The following is a 15666-nucleotide window of genomic DNA, read 5'->3' on the forward strand; positions in this document are numbered from 1 at the left end:
AGATAATCCAAGAGTCATAAATCTTTCATGATTATTTTCATGAAAGTTTTTTCATGATCCTTAGTTTTTCTCTTTTTGATTTCACTTGAAGATCGTGTATGACTTGAACTATGAACTTGACTATGGACTTAGAAGTCAACGCACCGCGTCATTTGGGTCGAAAAGTTTGTATTTTTCTTTTCTACCTCCTCTCTCACCCAACTATCGATTATTATTCAACTTTAAAAATTAGATTTATTTTTTAAATTCAATAATATAATAATTAATTAACTTTTTTCATTTTTTTAATTATTAATTAATCATATTATTTATACATTATTAAATTAAAAAATAAGTCTAAAAAATATATTTATATATCATTTTCCCTCAACTTATTTCGGTTGAGCTGTTGATTTTGAATCAAGATCCGATTATAAAATTAAATACAATTCTTTCACGAAACTAGATGATATGTAAATTCTGTTCTTATTTGTTAACAATTTGTATTTTTCTAGACATACATTTTCTTGTACACAAAAAATTGTTTGTTAGTTGAACTTCATCTTGAGAGTGATGTGGACAATATTTAGAAGTGTAATTATGCCTTATCCATTTTACATTTATACTTTGATTATTGAAGTTAGCTTCTTTTCTTTCTTTTTTTAATTTTAATTTGACCATTTATATTTTAAGTTTTTTTAATTTACTTTTAAAATTAACTTTTTTTCAAATTAAATAAAAAATATGACGTTAATTGTCACATCACATAAAAATATATTATACTGGATGAGATTTAATCTTGTATTAGAAATATAAATTATATATAATAAAATATTTTTATATTACGTAACTATCAATGTATCATTTTCTATTTAATTTTAGATATAAGTCAACTTTTGAAGTACATTAGAAAAAACTTGAACCATGAAAACTCAAAGTGAAAAAAATAATATACATACATATAAGGTACAAAGTAGGATATGATCAAATATAAAAGGGCAAAGTATAATTTAACCTATTTAAAATAAATTCTATTTTATGTATACATTTAGTATTCTAATTTTGTGTACGGATAGTAATAGAGAGCTCTAACATAGAAAAATGTTTGAGAGTTACAATTTTTGTTGCTCAAATGGCTCGAAATTGTCAAAACGATGTCATTTTGGCAATTTCGAAGTTGTTTTGGACTCAAAACGACGTCGTTTTGAACAATTTCGAACCATTTGAGCTATAAAAATTGTGGCCCTCAACCATTACTGTCTACCATAAGCTCTAGTGAAAGTGTCAAAAAAAAAAAAATCTAAAATATCACATCATAATGTGAAACCACCATGAAAGTTCTAAAATTAGAACTCTCAAATGTCATTGTTTTGTGCACGTACCAGTGCTCGTTATAAGACCGATTAGTGCATCCAACAATCAACACACCATGGCACCTTAAATCTCTCATACCCATCAACCACCCATTATTTTCACACCATCTTCCCAAACAAGTCCTCTCCATCAATGGCATCATCAAACCGGCTGCACTTTGTGTTAATTCCATTACTAGCTCAAGGTCACATGATCCCCATGATAGACATGGCCAAGCTATTTGGAGAGCAAAATGTAATGATCACCCTTGTCACCACCCCTCACAATGCTTCAAGATTTTCATCAACAATTGACAGAGCCAAAGCCTCACAAAACCTTCCAATTCATCTCCTAGAAATCCCATTCCCATGTCAAGAGGTGGGTCTCCCACTGGACTGCGAAAACCTTGACAGTGTTCCCTCACCGGACCTGATCAGAAAATTTTACACCGCCCTCGACAGTCTTCAACTGCAATTGGAACAGAAATTGCAAGAACAGGACACTCCTCCCAGCTGCATAATTTCAGACAAGTGCCTCTTCTGGACATCTAAGACGGCAAAAAAGTTCCAGGTTCCGAGGATTGTCTTCCATGGGATGTGCTGCTTCTCCCTCCTGAGCTCTCACAATATAATGCTACACAATGCTCACCGTTCTGTGGCTTCCGACTCGGAACCTTTCGTTGTGCCAGGTGCTGTTACAATGTGAATATTTTAATAAAATTGGACACAACCCTCTTATATGATGTACACTCATAAAAAGGTGAGACTAACTACTTCGGAAGAAAGGGTTGTGCCTGATTTTGTAATTAATTTACGTGTTTCTATACTTTTATCATATTTCAAAATAAAAGAAATTCTCAATTATTATAAAATTAAGTTAATCAAACCAAGGCACTTTAAGGAGAGTGATTTACACTTTTCTGCAAATAATTTTTCTTTTTAAAAAATAATACGAATTAAAAACTCAAAAAAATTATTTTTTAAAACTCCAAATCAAACAGAGTGACTATTTTTAACCCCTCGTTTCAAACACCAGGAATGCCGAAAAGAGTTGAAATAACCAGAACCCAGCTTCCGGGATCGTTTGTTGCGCTACCGGACTTGAACGATATCCGGGACCAGATGAGAGAAGCTGAATCAACTGCTTATGGGGTTGTGGTGAATTCTTTCACGGAATTAGAACATGGTTGTGTTGAAGAGTACGGAAAGGCCTTAGACAAGAAGGTATTGTATTGCTGAAACATTTTTTTAACACTTGTAACATTTTAAATTAATAATTACCATGTCTTTTAACGTAAAGACATAAATTAAAAGACACTTGTCATGAACAAAGACAGAATCAGAATTTCATTATGAGGAGGGGGTCAAAAAAAAAAAATCACATATTTGTTTGATTTAAGTTTTTGAATTCACTTTTTAAAAAATTGAAACTTTTTATTTTTATTTTTTTTTTGTTTTCACTGATTTTTTTTTAATATTTTAAACAATTTTTAAAATTTTTAGATTTACCTAACATAAATACATTTATTTGTAAAAAAAAGTCTTTAAAAAAATCACTAAATACCAAAAATATAACAAATATAAAAAAATACCAAATTTTAGTATTTTTTTGTATTATTGTGTATTTATTGATTTTTTAAAATATTTGTTTACTTTCTAGATTCATCTAAGTAAGGTAAGTATAACGTAAAAACATTGCTTAAAATTTTAAAAATATTCCTTAAAAATAAAAATAAAAAAACACAAAAAATAAAAAAAAAAACTCAATTTTTTGAAAATTGAGTTTTTTTTTTTTTTTTGTTTTTAGTGAACATTTTTAAAATTTTAAGTAATTTTTTTACTTTTTTAGATGAATCTTACTTAGATGTATCTAAAAAACAAATATTTGTAAAATAATATTTTAAAAAACCAATAAATACATAAAAATACAAAACTGTACTGAATTTTTATTTTTATTTATTTTGAATTTTTGATATTTAGTGAATTTTTTTTTAAACAAAATTCACAAATATTATACTTTTTAAATATATTTATGTTAGGAGTATCTAAATTTTTTTTTAAAAAAATACTTAAAATATTAAAAAAAATTCAGTAAAAAAAACGGAAAACAAAAAATTTTAATTTTTTAAAAAGCTATTACTAAGTTATGAAACCAAACAAGCTGATAGAATGAAGCAATCTCTAATATGATATATATAAATTATATATATACATAGAAAAAATTTAAAAATGATAGAAGCAATCTCTAATAGGATGAAGAAGTTTTTTCAGTGCAAAATACAAAGAGAATGTATGATAGGAGAAAAATAAGATATGTATTTTTTTATTTATTTTGGGGGCCATTTTATATATAAAAAGCTACATATATTTTTAAAATACTATCATAAACAATATTTTTCACAAAAATAAGAGTCCATGACCTCATAATCTTCTTCTAATTCCGTTTCGATCACGAGACATGTCTTTAGTGAATGGGTACTTAGACCATTTTCATTTTAGAACATATTAAAAACATCAAAAGTTTGTGGACGGTTAGTAATTTGAGTAATGCTATGGTTGATGAAAGAAATACTTATAAAAAAAAATATGAAGATTTTTAATTTTTTAATTAGTTTGTGCTATTTTTTGAGTAATGTTCGATTTTATGAAATAAATGTTATAAAAAATTACATGAAGTTTTAAGAAATAATCAAGTGTGGTAGGTGTTTAAAAATAAAAATAAAAGTGACTTATCTTAGCACTCGTTTGCAATAATGGTTTGGGGTGGTTTGAGGTTAAAATAGTCACAAAAGAAAAAATAAGTTAAAAAGTCAGTAAGACAAAATGTCACATCCAAATCATAATCATTTCATTTTTTTCTCTCACAAAAGTCAAAGAAAGCCAAAAAACTCATCTCAAATGAGATTTTTTAGCCTAAGCTAAAAAGGTCAAAAGCCAAAAAATTAACCGACATCCCAAACGAACCCTTAATGTAAGTATATTTTAATTTTGAAATCTTAGGTTACAAATAGTACAAACTTAGGGGTTGTTTGGGAAGTGTTAGATTAGCATACTTTTTGATTTTTTACGAAAAATGTAAAATATATGTTGGGGTTGAAGTGGTGTGATACAGAGGTGATGTAACCCAAATAAGAAGTTATGTGACCAAAATAAAATGATTGTGACCCAAATAAGATAATGCCTTAATTTTGTCTTATAATGCTCTGTGATTGATAGGTTATAACTTGGTGTATGTAATTACATAATATATAATAAAATACCACAAACTAATCCAAAAGTGGAGAATCTTCATAAAAAAATTTCATAATATTTCTTTCATAAAACGTAGCATTACTCGTATTTTATTGTATGTTATTCAGTCACATATACTATAAGTTACAATTTATCAATCCTACAAGACAAAACCAAGTTTATACTATTTACAAATCAAGACTTCAAAATTTAAACATATTTACACTAAGGTCATCCAATTTTCTTATTTTGTTACCTATCACACTAGATTATTTCTAAAAGTTTCATGAAAATTTTCATATTTCTTATATGAAACCGAACATGACTCCAAATTATCAGTTTGCCCTTCAAATTATCACTCAAAAAATAATTTAACCCAAGGGTAGAGAATCTTCATATAGTTTTTTAATAATATTTTTTTTCATAAAACGTAGCATTACTCGTATTTTTTGTATGTTATACAATTATATTTATTAAGTTACAATTTATCAATCATAGAGCATTATAAAACAAAACTAAATTTATACTATTTGTAAACTAAGACTTTAAAATTAAAACATATTTACACTAAAGTAAGCCGATTATCTTATTTTGATTTTTATCACACTAGATTATTTCTAAAAATTTCATTAAATTTTTCATACTTTTTTATGAAACCTATAATTACTCGAATTATCATTTTGTCCTCCAAGTTATCACTCAAAAATCAATTTAACACATGTTCTTTTACCTATCACACTAGATTATTTCTAAAAGTTTCATGAAATTTTTCATATTTCTTTTATGAAATCTAGCATTACTCTAAATTATCATTTTGCCCTCCAAATTATCACTCAAAAATCAATTTAACCCATGTTCTTTTAATAATATTAATTTTATACCTAAATTGTCCGATTTTGCATCAATTTACCCCCACCGTCAATTGTCCTCTATAATCAAATAGAAATTGGCATCCAACCTTCATTTGAAATTTCATTTTACGCTCCAAACTATCCCCAAAATATCAATTAGACCCCTAAACAAAATGAAGTTTAGGGTTCTATTTGATATTTTAGAGATAGTTCGGGTGGCAAAATAAAATTTTAAACGAAATTTCGGTGCCATGTCAAGAACTTCTGTTTGATTGAGTAAAATTGATTTAAAATCAAATAATTTAAATGTAAAATTGATATTATTAAAATAACATGAATTAAATTGATTTTTCAGTAATAATATTATTAAAAGAACATGAATTCAGCAAAAATGATATTTCCTCTTCAACTCTATCTTGAAGATGTTCATTGTCTACTACCTGCAAGTAATAAGGCAATACAGTGGTGATAGGTAAAAAAAAAAAAATTGTCAAAGCATAACATCAATAGGTAAACCCCATCTATTAAAGCTCTTAATTTAAAATTTCCAAACATTTTTAGCAAAGCGACAACATGCCTTTCGCCATATTTACTATTTCATTTTAATTTACTTATTTGAATTATGTTTATTGATTTTCTGTGATAATAATGTTTATGGCAGGTTTGGTCCATCGGACCGGTTTCGCTCTGTAACAAGGAGGTTTTGGACAAGTTTGAGAGAGGCAACAAAGCCTCCATTGATGAGAAAGAGTGCATACAATGGCTCAACTCCATGAAACCAAACTCAGTCCTCTACGCCTGCCTCGGCAGCCAATGCCGCCTAGTTCCACCACAGTTAATCGAGCTCGGCCTCGGATTAGAATCCTCAAAACACCCCTTCATTTGGGTGATCAAAACAGGAGGAGAGAGATTCCAAGAGCTAGAAAAATGGTTGATTGATGAGAATTTTGAGGAGAGAGTTAAAGGGAGGGGACTTGTGATCAAGGGTTGGGCACCTCAGCTTCTTATCCTGTCCCACCCTTCAATCAAAGGGTTCTTAACTCACTGTGGTTGGAACTCAACCATAGAAGCGGTTTGCTTTGGTTTGCCAATGGCGACTTGGCCTATGTTTGCTGAGCAGTTCTTGAATGAGAAGTTGGTTGTGGAAATCTTGAGGATTGGGGTTCGAGTTGGCGTCGAAGTCCCAGTGAGGTGGGGTGATGAAGAGAGAGTTGGTGTGGTGGTGAAGAGAGAAGAGGTTGAGAAGGCTATAGAGAGAGTAATGGAAGGGGGTGAAGAAGGAGATGAGAGAAGAAAGAGGGCAATAGAGCTGGGAGAGAAAGCAAAGAGTGCCATGGAAAATGGAGGTTCTGCTCACTTGAACATATCACTCTTAATTGAGGATATAAAGAAAAAGGTTTGGACTTAGAAAACAGAAAACAACAGTAATCTCAACTACATGTTTGCATTATGGGTAAGATTTTTTGCTGTAAAGTGTTGGATGATGGTTGGAAAAAGAATGGAGAGAATCTTCTTTCTTTTTGGAACTGAATCCAATTTTTATTTAGAATGGACGGGTCCTATCTATATAAACTGGCTCCAGTTTCTTTACACATATCTTTCCTAGTCTCTTCTTTCAAGTTAATAAATTTTTTTTTTTTTTTCTTCTTTCGAGTTGATAAAAAAAAATATGTGTTCTTTATTAATGCTTTTATTGTAAGAATAATGACATTCCCATTTCTCACAACACTATTATAGATATTGTTACACATATGCTAGCAAAACTAATTAAGTTTGAATGAAGTCTCTCTGTCAATGGTTATACATATCAGTTGTGAATATAGCTTCAATGAGGAAGAAGCCAATCTTGTCCATCAATGTAAGAAACATCCATGAAAGGTGCTGCTTCAGATTGATTCAGTTGCCTTCCATATGAGACTCTGCCTGTGTAGTTTGCTCCAGGTCCCAAACACCCATACTCCCCAAAGTACACAGTCCTGCAAAACAAAATCATTTTAACAAACAAAACTTTAATAATCAAAATAAAACTAGTAATAAAGTTGGGATGAAAATGTATAAAGGTCTATATTTCACATCCATCTCATAATTTGATTCATTTCTAGATATAATGTGTCCTTGAAATGGAAAATAGCTAATCTCACTTGGGCTCTCAGAGATATTTCATTAGTTTCATGCATCTCTTATTATTAAAAAAAAATGATATTTATCACTGATTAAATTTCACTAATTTAAAACTAAGCATTGGTTTAGTGGATGATACTAGATGTCATGTCGAGATTCAAGTCTCACTATTACATGATGCAACTTTCTTTTTTCATATTATTCTCCTCCTATCGAGTATATCACGCTTTCTTTTCCCCTATTGTTCCCCTCTTATTGATTTTTTTAGCTCCTTCGTAATTGTCCACCACATCTATCATGTATTTGTACCTACAGTTATTTTTTGGATTGGGATCCTCTGTCTCTGAAATGTTCTTATCCCCATTTCATGCACTTACATCTACACAATCTTGCATTTAAGTAATTTTAATTTAAATAAAATCATATCATGCGACTCAAAACACAAGAAACAAGGGACTAATATTTTTTGGGCATGAAGGATCCCATCCCTAAATGAGCACTAATGTTTTGGGCCATAAAGTAGGTCCAAAACCGACTAATGGGACAATTCTTTATTAGTTAAGTCTTATCAAAAAATACTCTAATATCCGACCCTTCATCTTAAGTTTTGATATGACAATCATTTTCTTTTTTAAATATAAATAAATTCTATATACACAAATATTTATTATTGGATGCATGTTGAGAAAGATCCATGAAACAGAGAAGAGGAAGAAATAGCAATTAGGATCAACCACAGACTGGTCTCTAGAGGGGTCTCTCCAATCATTCCATCCATCCAAAGCAACAACCTCTGACATGTAGGTTTTAGAGAAGACTACAGAGGCATATGCACCCCAAGCTCTCCCAAGCCAAATCCTCCCACTTCCACCAATGCTACAATTCACAAAGGAGAAGCCCGTGTTCTCATTCATTGAGTTCCTCCCTTGTGCTGTGATTGCTCCACTTATCCCTACTGACACTTCTATTGCTATGGAACTTATTGTGCAATCCTGCCCACAACAACATTAAACTTGTTAATATAATAATCAATAGTCAATTATAAGTTTTGACGATGAGTGATGTTAAAGTTTGTTGGTCATCAATTAAGTTTTGAGACGTAAATCACAAGAAATGTCAGGTAATTATGCAGTTATTTTGGAATATTACGTGACATTATTCATATGATAGCTTTAATCAATAATAATGTCGCAAAAAAATTCGTGGGTATGGCAATAATACTCTCTTCGTTTCAAAATAATAGTTCCTTTTAGGGAATTTAATTTTTTTAGGTAATATAATTATTACACTTTAAAAAAATTAATTTTTCAAAATTACCCTTTGATAGTACATTTTTGGAGAATATCAATTGTTATAATTGTACTTTTTGTATTGTTAATGAATTTAAAAGAATGACAAAATAAAAAATTTATATTGTTTTGGTCCTTAATTTTTTAAAATAGACTAATATTTTGAACTAATATTTTGAAATAATAAAAAATGAAATAAGAGACTAATATTTTGGAATGGAATAAGTAATTATCTTTATTAGGGAGTTGAAAATAAGAAATCTTAGCATCACGTAGACAAAAAGTCTTAATAATTTTTTAAAAAAATTGAAGGAAATAAGCATTGATTTTCAACTTAGCCTTTTAAGATGTTGAGTAAAATTACCACATATTTCTTTTTAACCACAAAAAAAATAAAAAAAAACTCCGTAAACATAAGAAAAATTTACATATAAATCTCATCTTGAGGAATTGTAATCTATTTGGTCCTAAGGATTTTCTTATAGACCAATTAGTCCCATTGATTTTGAAAATGAAGATTTAATATATTATTTAAAAATTAGATTTACAGTTATATCCTTATTTCTATTATGTTTTTTTTTTTTTTTTCTTTTGTGCTACAAAGGTAAAGTACACAATGAGAATCAAATTTGGATTAATTTTTATATGAAAATCTTTTTTATTTTGAAAACATTTCAAAATAAGCACAACAATGACTTGAAATATGAGAGTCTTCAAACATTCCAAAGAATGTGAGATTTTTCAAACATTTTCAAAGCAGTATAAAAACTATTTAGAGCAAATTGCTCTAATGGTCTCTATAGTTTGAGAGTTGTGTCACTTTGGTCTCTGACTTTTTAATTGTGACACATTTAATCCTGAATTTTGAATCTTGTTCCAAATAAGGACAATTGAAGAAACCATTACTTAATTTCAAAGGCAAAATCATCAATTTGATAAAATAAATTAATTTGAAAATTAAATGTCAAAAAAATATTTTTGAATTTTTAAAAATTATTTCTACCTACTAAAGATAAAATTATGTAAAATTGATAATCTTTTAGACATTTATTTATTTATTTATTTTTACCAAATTAATTTTTATTTTGTATTTGGATGATGATCATGTAATGGGTGGTTATTTTTATTTTCATTAAATTAGTTTCTATTTTTTCGAAAGTCAAAGATGACGACAACTTTGATATCATTTAACCAATTCATTAAATCAAAAAAATCCAAAATAAAAATATTTCATATATTAAATATACCGATTACACATTAAAATCTTAACAATCACTCATTACATGATTATCATCCAAACACATAATAAAAATTAATTTGGTGAAAATAAATAAATAAATAAATGTCTAAAATATTTATCAATTTTACATAATTTTATTCTTGGTGGGTAGAAATAATTCTTTAAAAATTTTAAAAAAAATTTTGAATTTATTTTTGTCAAATTAGTTTATATTTTACCAAATTGACGATTTTGCCCTTAAAATTAAGTAATGATATCTTCAATTGTCCTTATTTGAAATAAGATTCAAAATTCAGGGTTAAATGTGTCCAATTGAAAAATCAGGAACCGAATGATACGAGCCCCAAACTATAAGAACTGTTACTGTAATTCGTCCAACTATTTAGTAAGTTTTGTCTAAATGTATGCTTTTAAACTGTAATACTCTAATGTAACACTCAAATGTACCATTCAAAAAAAAAAAATTAGTGTAAGACCCTAATGTAACCAAAAAAAAAAAAACTCTTTAATGTATTTTTTTTCCAAATGTAACACTCCATAAAAACTCCAACATTCTAATGTAACACAAAAAAAAAAAAAATAAAAAAAAAAATAAAAAAAAATAGTGCAACACTCTAATGTAACACCAAAAAAAAAAAAAAAATATTAGTGTTACTTTTTTCAAACGTTACACTATCTAATATATTACTCCAAAAAAACTCCTTAGTGCAACCCTATAATAAAACTCCTTAATGTAACACTTTAATAAAACACACAAAAATTCTTAGTGTATTTTTCCTAAATGTAACACTTTGATGTAACACTAAAAAAAAAGATGTAAGATTCTTCAAACCATTCCAAAAGGAGTTTAAATATTCCTCAATAACTTTTGGGCAAATGTATAATTTCAATCTGTGAGTGTTACGTTTGAAAAAAAATATATATAGTAATGAGTGTTTTTGTATTTTTGTGTGTGTTACATTGGAATGTTACATTTGGAATTACACGGATTGGAGTGTTACATTTGAAAAAAATATACTAAAGAGTTTTTTTTTTATGTTACATTGAAGCGTTACGTTTGGAAAAAATACGTTAAGGAATTTTTTTTTTAGTATTACATTATTACATTTAGGAAAAGTATACTATAGAGTGTTACGTTTTTGTTCATAATGTGAGATTTGTTCCAGAATGAGGAAAAATCCAAAACTTCTATAGTGCGAATTGCCTAAATGTGTAATTTTATATTTTGATAAACCCACTTTTATCCCTAAAAAATTAAACTCAAACATGTAAATGACTATCCTTTTATGTAATTTTTACTTTAATGGGACCTTTGGGTTCATAAGAAGAAAAAAAAAATGACTAAATGGTTTGCAAGATCATATTTTGAGATTTATTAGTACTTCACTCTATGAGACTAAAGTTACAATTAAAATTTTGATTATATAATATATATATATATATATATATAAACATACTATTAAAAAAAAAGGTTAATATTTTACCAAAATAATAATATCTACCACCACTATTATATAAATATATTATCTATAGTTAACTATTATATACATTTATATTTTTTAAATATATGAATAACATATTTATCTTATTTTTTTATACATATTTTTACATTATTTAATACATAAATAATAAATATTAAACGAGTCATCTAATGAACCGAACTTTAAAAAATTTAAACTTGTTTATTAAAAATTTAAGGAGCTTGAGCTCGAATGCAAAAAAAAATAAAAATTAACGAATCAAATTCAAACGAGCTTTTACTGAGTTAAACTTGAATTTGTTTACGAACCGCTCTGTTAATTCACAGCCTTACCTATAAGGAGAATTCAACCAATGACTTCTTAAAAACTAAGCTCTTAAAAAAATCGTGATGACCAAGTCCAACCGAGATGTTATATGTCAATATCTTCATTATTTTTACCAGAGATAGTCCTACTATGCTGACATATTAATTTGAAAGCTTTAACTATGATGGAAAAAAAGGATGGAACTCTTTTTGGGAACTTCTATCACCCCCAGTATATTGTTATTGATTAATTTTTTATTTTATATATTTTTTTTCTTTTTATCTCTGATTGACATGTGTCTATAAAATTGTAAGAGTAAAAAAAAAAAAAAAAAAAAAAGGAAGAAGAAGAAGAAGAAGGAGGTCGGTATCATTTGTGAACTATGATTTATTGTATGCGTGGAGCTGGTCCTAACAAATTGCACTGAATATCTTATGTCAATAGTACCGAAATGTCATTTCTCAGATATATTGTAATGATTTGAACAAATATGATGCTTCGTCATCACAAAACGTGAATGCATGTAATCATGTTTGATATTGTTTTCAAAATTTATTTTTTTGTTTATTTTTATATTTTTTAAAACAAAAACAATGTAAAATTTGAAATAAATCATCATTTTCCCTTTTATGTAAAACCCACTTTCCAAAATCCAAAAACCAATATAAAAGTGCTTTCTTTTGAAAAATAATTTTTGGAAATAACTTATGAAACATTGTTTTCTTATCAATGTGCCCTTCTTTTTTTTATTTTTTATTTTATCACAAACAGAATACAAAGCATATTTGATGGGGATGATTGTGTAAATACCTCATAAAGTGATCTACCATTTCCAAAGATGAAATCAATAGAACCTTGGATGAAACACTCCTTGAAATAATGTCTTCCACGATCATCATTGAGGGTGTCTTGTGCTCCATAAAACCCACACCCATAAAAAGCAGCTTCATCACTTGCTATCCTCAGTGCCACTGCCTGAGCTCCTATCGCTCCTGGGTATGGCGGCGGCGCTGTATTCTTTTATTTTTCAAAACAAAATTCACAAAAACATCCTCATTATTAATGTATCAGTTTACAAGTATTGATCAGCACAGAACTTCAATTTGAAATGAAACATTTACAAAAACAAGAGTTAATTACACTCAAGTACCTGTGTACTTATCAAATCTCAGTTTAATCCATTCTTTTTTAATTGTAACATTTTTAATTCATACACTTTAAGTCAAGTTATAATATCACATTTTTATCCGTCTAATCATTAACCAGGTTAACGACACTTGTCATTTAAAATGTGTGACATTTTTATTGTCTCATTAACAATGTTACACTTAAAATCTCGCTTTAATCCCACATTTTTACGAAACTCTTACTTTAGTCCCTCCATTTTCAATTTCCGTTAGGTTTATAAACAGTAGATAGAAGGAAGTATGAGATTGAAATTTGATTTAAAGTGACTGTTACAATTGAAAGTAAAATGACCAAGTAAAATTTTAGTAAAAGAGTGAAGTGTAATTTACCCAAAAAAAAAAAAAAGAGAAAGAAAGTGTTACCTGAAAGCTGATGTTGTAAGCAATGAAGTTGGGAGCAAAGATGGAAACTGTGGCACTGTATACAGTTCCTCCAGTGGAATTTGCAGTGTCATTCCAGGAAATGGCAGTGTTGAGATAACCCAGTCCTTGAAATATCAAATTGGCCTTGTTAGCTGGCACTGTTACTTTCTCCCTGCACTCACCATGAATTGTAACCTCATTTATCATGTCGGACAAACTCTGATAATGCATAGAATCCGATCATAGAACTAGAACAGGATCGAGAGAGTTATGTGATTAAATTTTGTACACTTCAGAGGAGCTTATCGATCATGTAATTGTCTAACACTTCTAGAAGTGACTTCAATTTGGTCGAGTGACTTTAGTGACCATGTATCAAAACTTATTTGTCATCACAGTACTGATAACTAAGAGGTAGAATTCATTAAATCAATACAGCATATGAGATAATAAATAATTTTTAAATAACTGTGAGCTAATTAAATGGTTATTGACATCCAATCAATTCTATTTTTTATACGAATAATCTATATAGTGGTTTTTTATTAAAAAATAAGCAATTTAAATGATCAAGCTAGATCAGAAACGAGCCCACAACTCATGAAGGTGGACCTCCAATCCAATTAGTACGAAATTTTTCAAAAATAAATATATAAACAAAACACAGACCATTGTAAGATTCACAATGAAATGAGAGTGTGTCAAAAACTTCTCTAGCTATGGCATAGTAATGACCTGTAAATGCCAGAATCGATCAAGATGAGTGTCCGAGAAGGTCTTAAATCAGGAGCAGCATCCACTGCCTTCTGCACACTGTTGAAATTCCCGCAACCCTTCAAATCAACAGTCAAAACAAGCCACACATTGTAATTTGAAACAAGACTAGACTTCCATTTGGAGTCATCACATGTGACCTTTCGCCTCCTCCGATGGCGGTGCGCTCGGCGGCCAAGCCTGTCTACGACGGAGAGAATGTTGTCTATGCCACTTTGCTCAACAACACTTCTCAGAAAATCAAGTTCAAGGTAGGTTTGAGGAAAGTTGGCAATGGTGGTGTTGGTGGTGGTGGTGGTGGTGGTTGGGGAAGAAGGTAAGAGTAAGATGATGGAAAGAATAGCAATGGCAATGGCAGAGAGCCAAATGAAAAGCGTTTTGTTTATATTCATGGTTTAAGGCACACACACTACTGGTGTGATTGCTTTAGTGTTATAGTGTTGTCATGGGTTAAAATAAGTTGAGGGGTAGGACGATCTGGTTAAATATATAGGAATTTCATAGATATGTTTTAAATATATTTAAATAAATTAATATCAAACACTTTTAAAATATCACTTTTAAATTTATTGATGTGTCAAAAATTGAGTCGTAGCTGATTGATTCTTAAATAAATCAATAACTAGCATATAGGCCATGTTTAGTGCAGTTTATTATAAATTAAAAGTTGATAATCAAAAAAAAATGTTAAAAGCATATTATAAATTAAAAGTTGATAATTAGAAAACAAATGTTAAAAACACCTCTCTCCCAGCTTCTAGAATCTAGATAATCATTTTTTTTTAAACTTATTTAAACTATTTATGACTAATAAGTTAAAAAAATAAAAATTATAGCAAATAATCTGATACAAATTTCTAAACTAATATTAGTTATATAAACATGTCATTTTAGTTGTAACAAACATCTCCATACAATCGTTCTCATTTAAGTCAATTTGGTTGTAATATTTTAGAGACCGGCCATTTTTCATTTAAATATCAAATATATGGAGATTTTAGATTTTTACTATCGATATAAATATGTATTTTAATGTTTTATTTATAAAAATAAAAAATTATAAAAAAAAAAAAAACATATATATATTGGAGTGAGAGAGGTTTTTTAATGGTGAAGAGTGATGATTGGCGTAGGAGGTAAGAAAAGCATGGGGACTCAAAAGAGTGATCGATGATGTGTCTGCGTGCTAAGATGATTACTGTTTCCACTTTGAGTTTGGGAGGAGATTGGAAGACACACACGCTAAGTTTGAGAGATTTTGGTCTTGACTTTATCATTAAAAATTTTAAAAAAAAAATACAATATTATTAGTTAATTTTGAAATACTATATCTCATTATTTACATGATATTATTAAGAAAATATAAAATAACAAACATATTACGTTGGTTATTTCCGATCTTTCAATCACTTAATAGAAAAAAGATCACTTAATAGAAAAAATTAACATTTTATAAATTTTTTCGCTAGATTTTAATTGAGTTCATCAGATA

The 15666-nt window shown here is 28.7% G+C and overlaps 2 protein-coding genes across 3 annotated transcripts; one reads left to right on the forward strand and one right to left on the reverse strand.

Moving 5' to 3' along the window:
• Positions 1 to 1343: 1343 nt before the first annotated feature.
• Positions 1344 to 7191, forward strand: LOC114306946 (UDP-glycosyltransferase 73D1). Its single transcript, XM_028252278.2, has 3 exons — positions 1344 to 2020; positions 2368 to 2555; positions 6075 to 7191. Exons 1-3 carry the CDS (start codon positions 1486 to 1488, stop codon positions 6819 to 6821), a joined length of 1470 nt encoding a protein of 489 aa, XP_028108079.1. The 5' UTR covers positions 1344 to 1485; the 3' UTR covers positions 6822 to 7191.
• On the reverse strand, positions 7068 to 14645 carry LOC114306947 (putative pectinesterase 14). 2 transcript variants are annotated; one of them, XM_028252280.2, is made up of 5 exons: positions 14136 to 14645; positions 13401 to 13572; positions 12661 to 12867; positions 8269 to 8526; positions 7068 to 7389 (listed from the first exon to the last, which is right to left on the reverse strand). In XM_028252280.2, the coding sequence occupies exons 1-5, from the start codon at positions 14564 to 14566 to the stop codon at positions 7300 to 7302; spliced, it is 1158 nt and encodes a 385-aa protein (XP_028108081.2). In that variant the 5' UTR covers positions 14567 to 14645; the 3' UTR covers positions 7068 to 7299. The 2 variants fall into 2 exon arrangements, with proteins under 2 accessions (XP_028108081.2, XP_028108080.2); XM_028252279.2 differs by having other exon boundaries at positions 8276 to 8526; positions 14136 to 14636.
• Between the last annotated feature and the right edge of the window lie 1021 nt (positions 14646 to 15666).

This window comes from Camellia sinensis, chromosome 3 (assembly GCF_055761805.1).
Source record: "Camellia sinensis isolate YWXY chromosome 3, ASM5576180v1, whole genome shotgun sequence".
NCBI classification, from domain to species: Eukaryota; Viridiplantae; Streptophyta; class Magnoliopsida; order Ericales; family Theaceae; genus Camellia; species Camellia sinensis.

What these genes read in the sequence shown, in the direction of transcription:
- LOC114306946 (XM_028252278.2), top strand. Translation starts at nt 1,486, where the DNA reads ATGGCATCATCAAACCGGCTGCACTTTGTGTTAATTCCATTACTAGCT. An exon ending in GGAACCTTTCGTTGTGCCAG is followed by an intron (nt 2,021 to 2,367) that starts GTGCTGTTACAA and finishes TTCAAACACCAG; the next exon opens with GAATGCCGAAAAGAGTTGAA. An exon ending in GAAAGGCCTTAGACAAGAAG is followed by an intron (nt 2,556 to 6,074) that starts GTATTGTATTGC and finishes TGTTTATGGCAG; the next exon opens with GTTTGGTCCATCGGACCGGT.
- LOC114306947 (XM_028252279.2), bottom strand. Translation starts at nt 14,566, where the DNA reads ATGAATATAAACAAAACGCTTTTCATTTGGCTCTCTGCCATTGCCATT. An exon ending in ATCGATTCTGGCATTTACAG is followed by an intron (nt 13,573 to 14,135) that starts GTCATTACTATG and finishes TGGTGAGTGCAG; the next exon opens with GGAGAAAGTAACAGTGCCAG. An exon ending in ATGGTAGATCACTTTATGAG is followed by an intron (nt 8,527 to 12,660) that starts GTATTTACACAA and finishes TGTTGTGGGCAG; the next exon opens with GATTGCACAATAAGTTCCAT.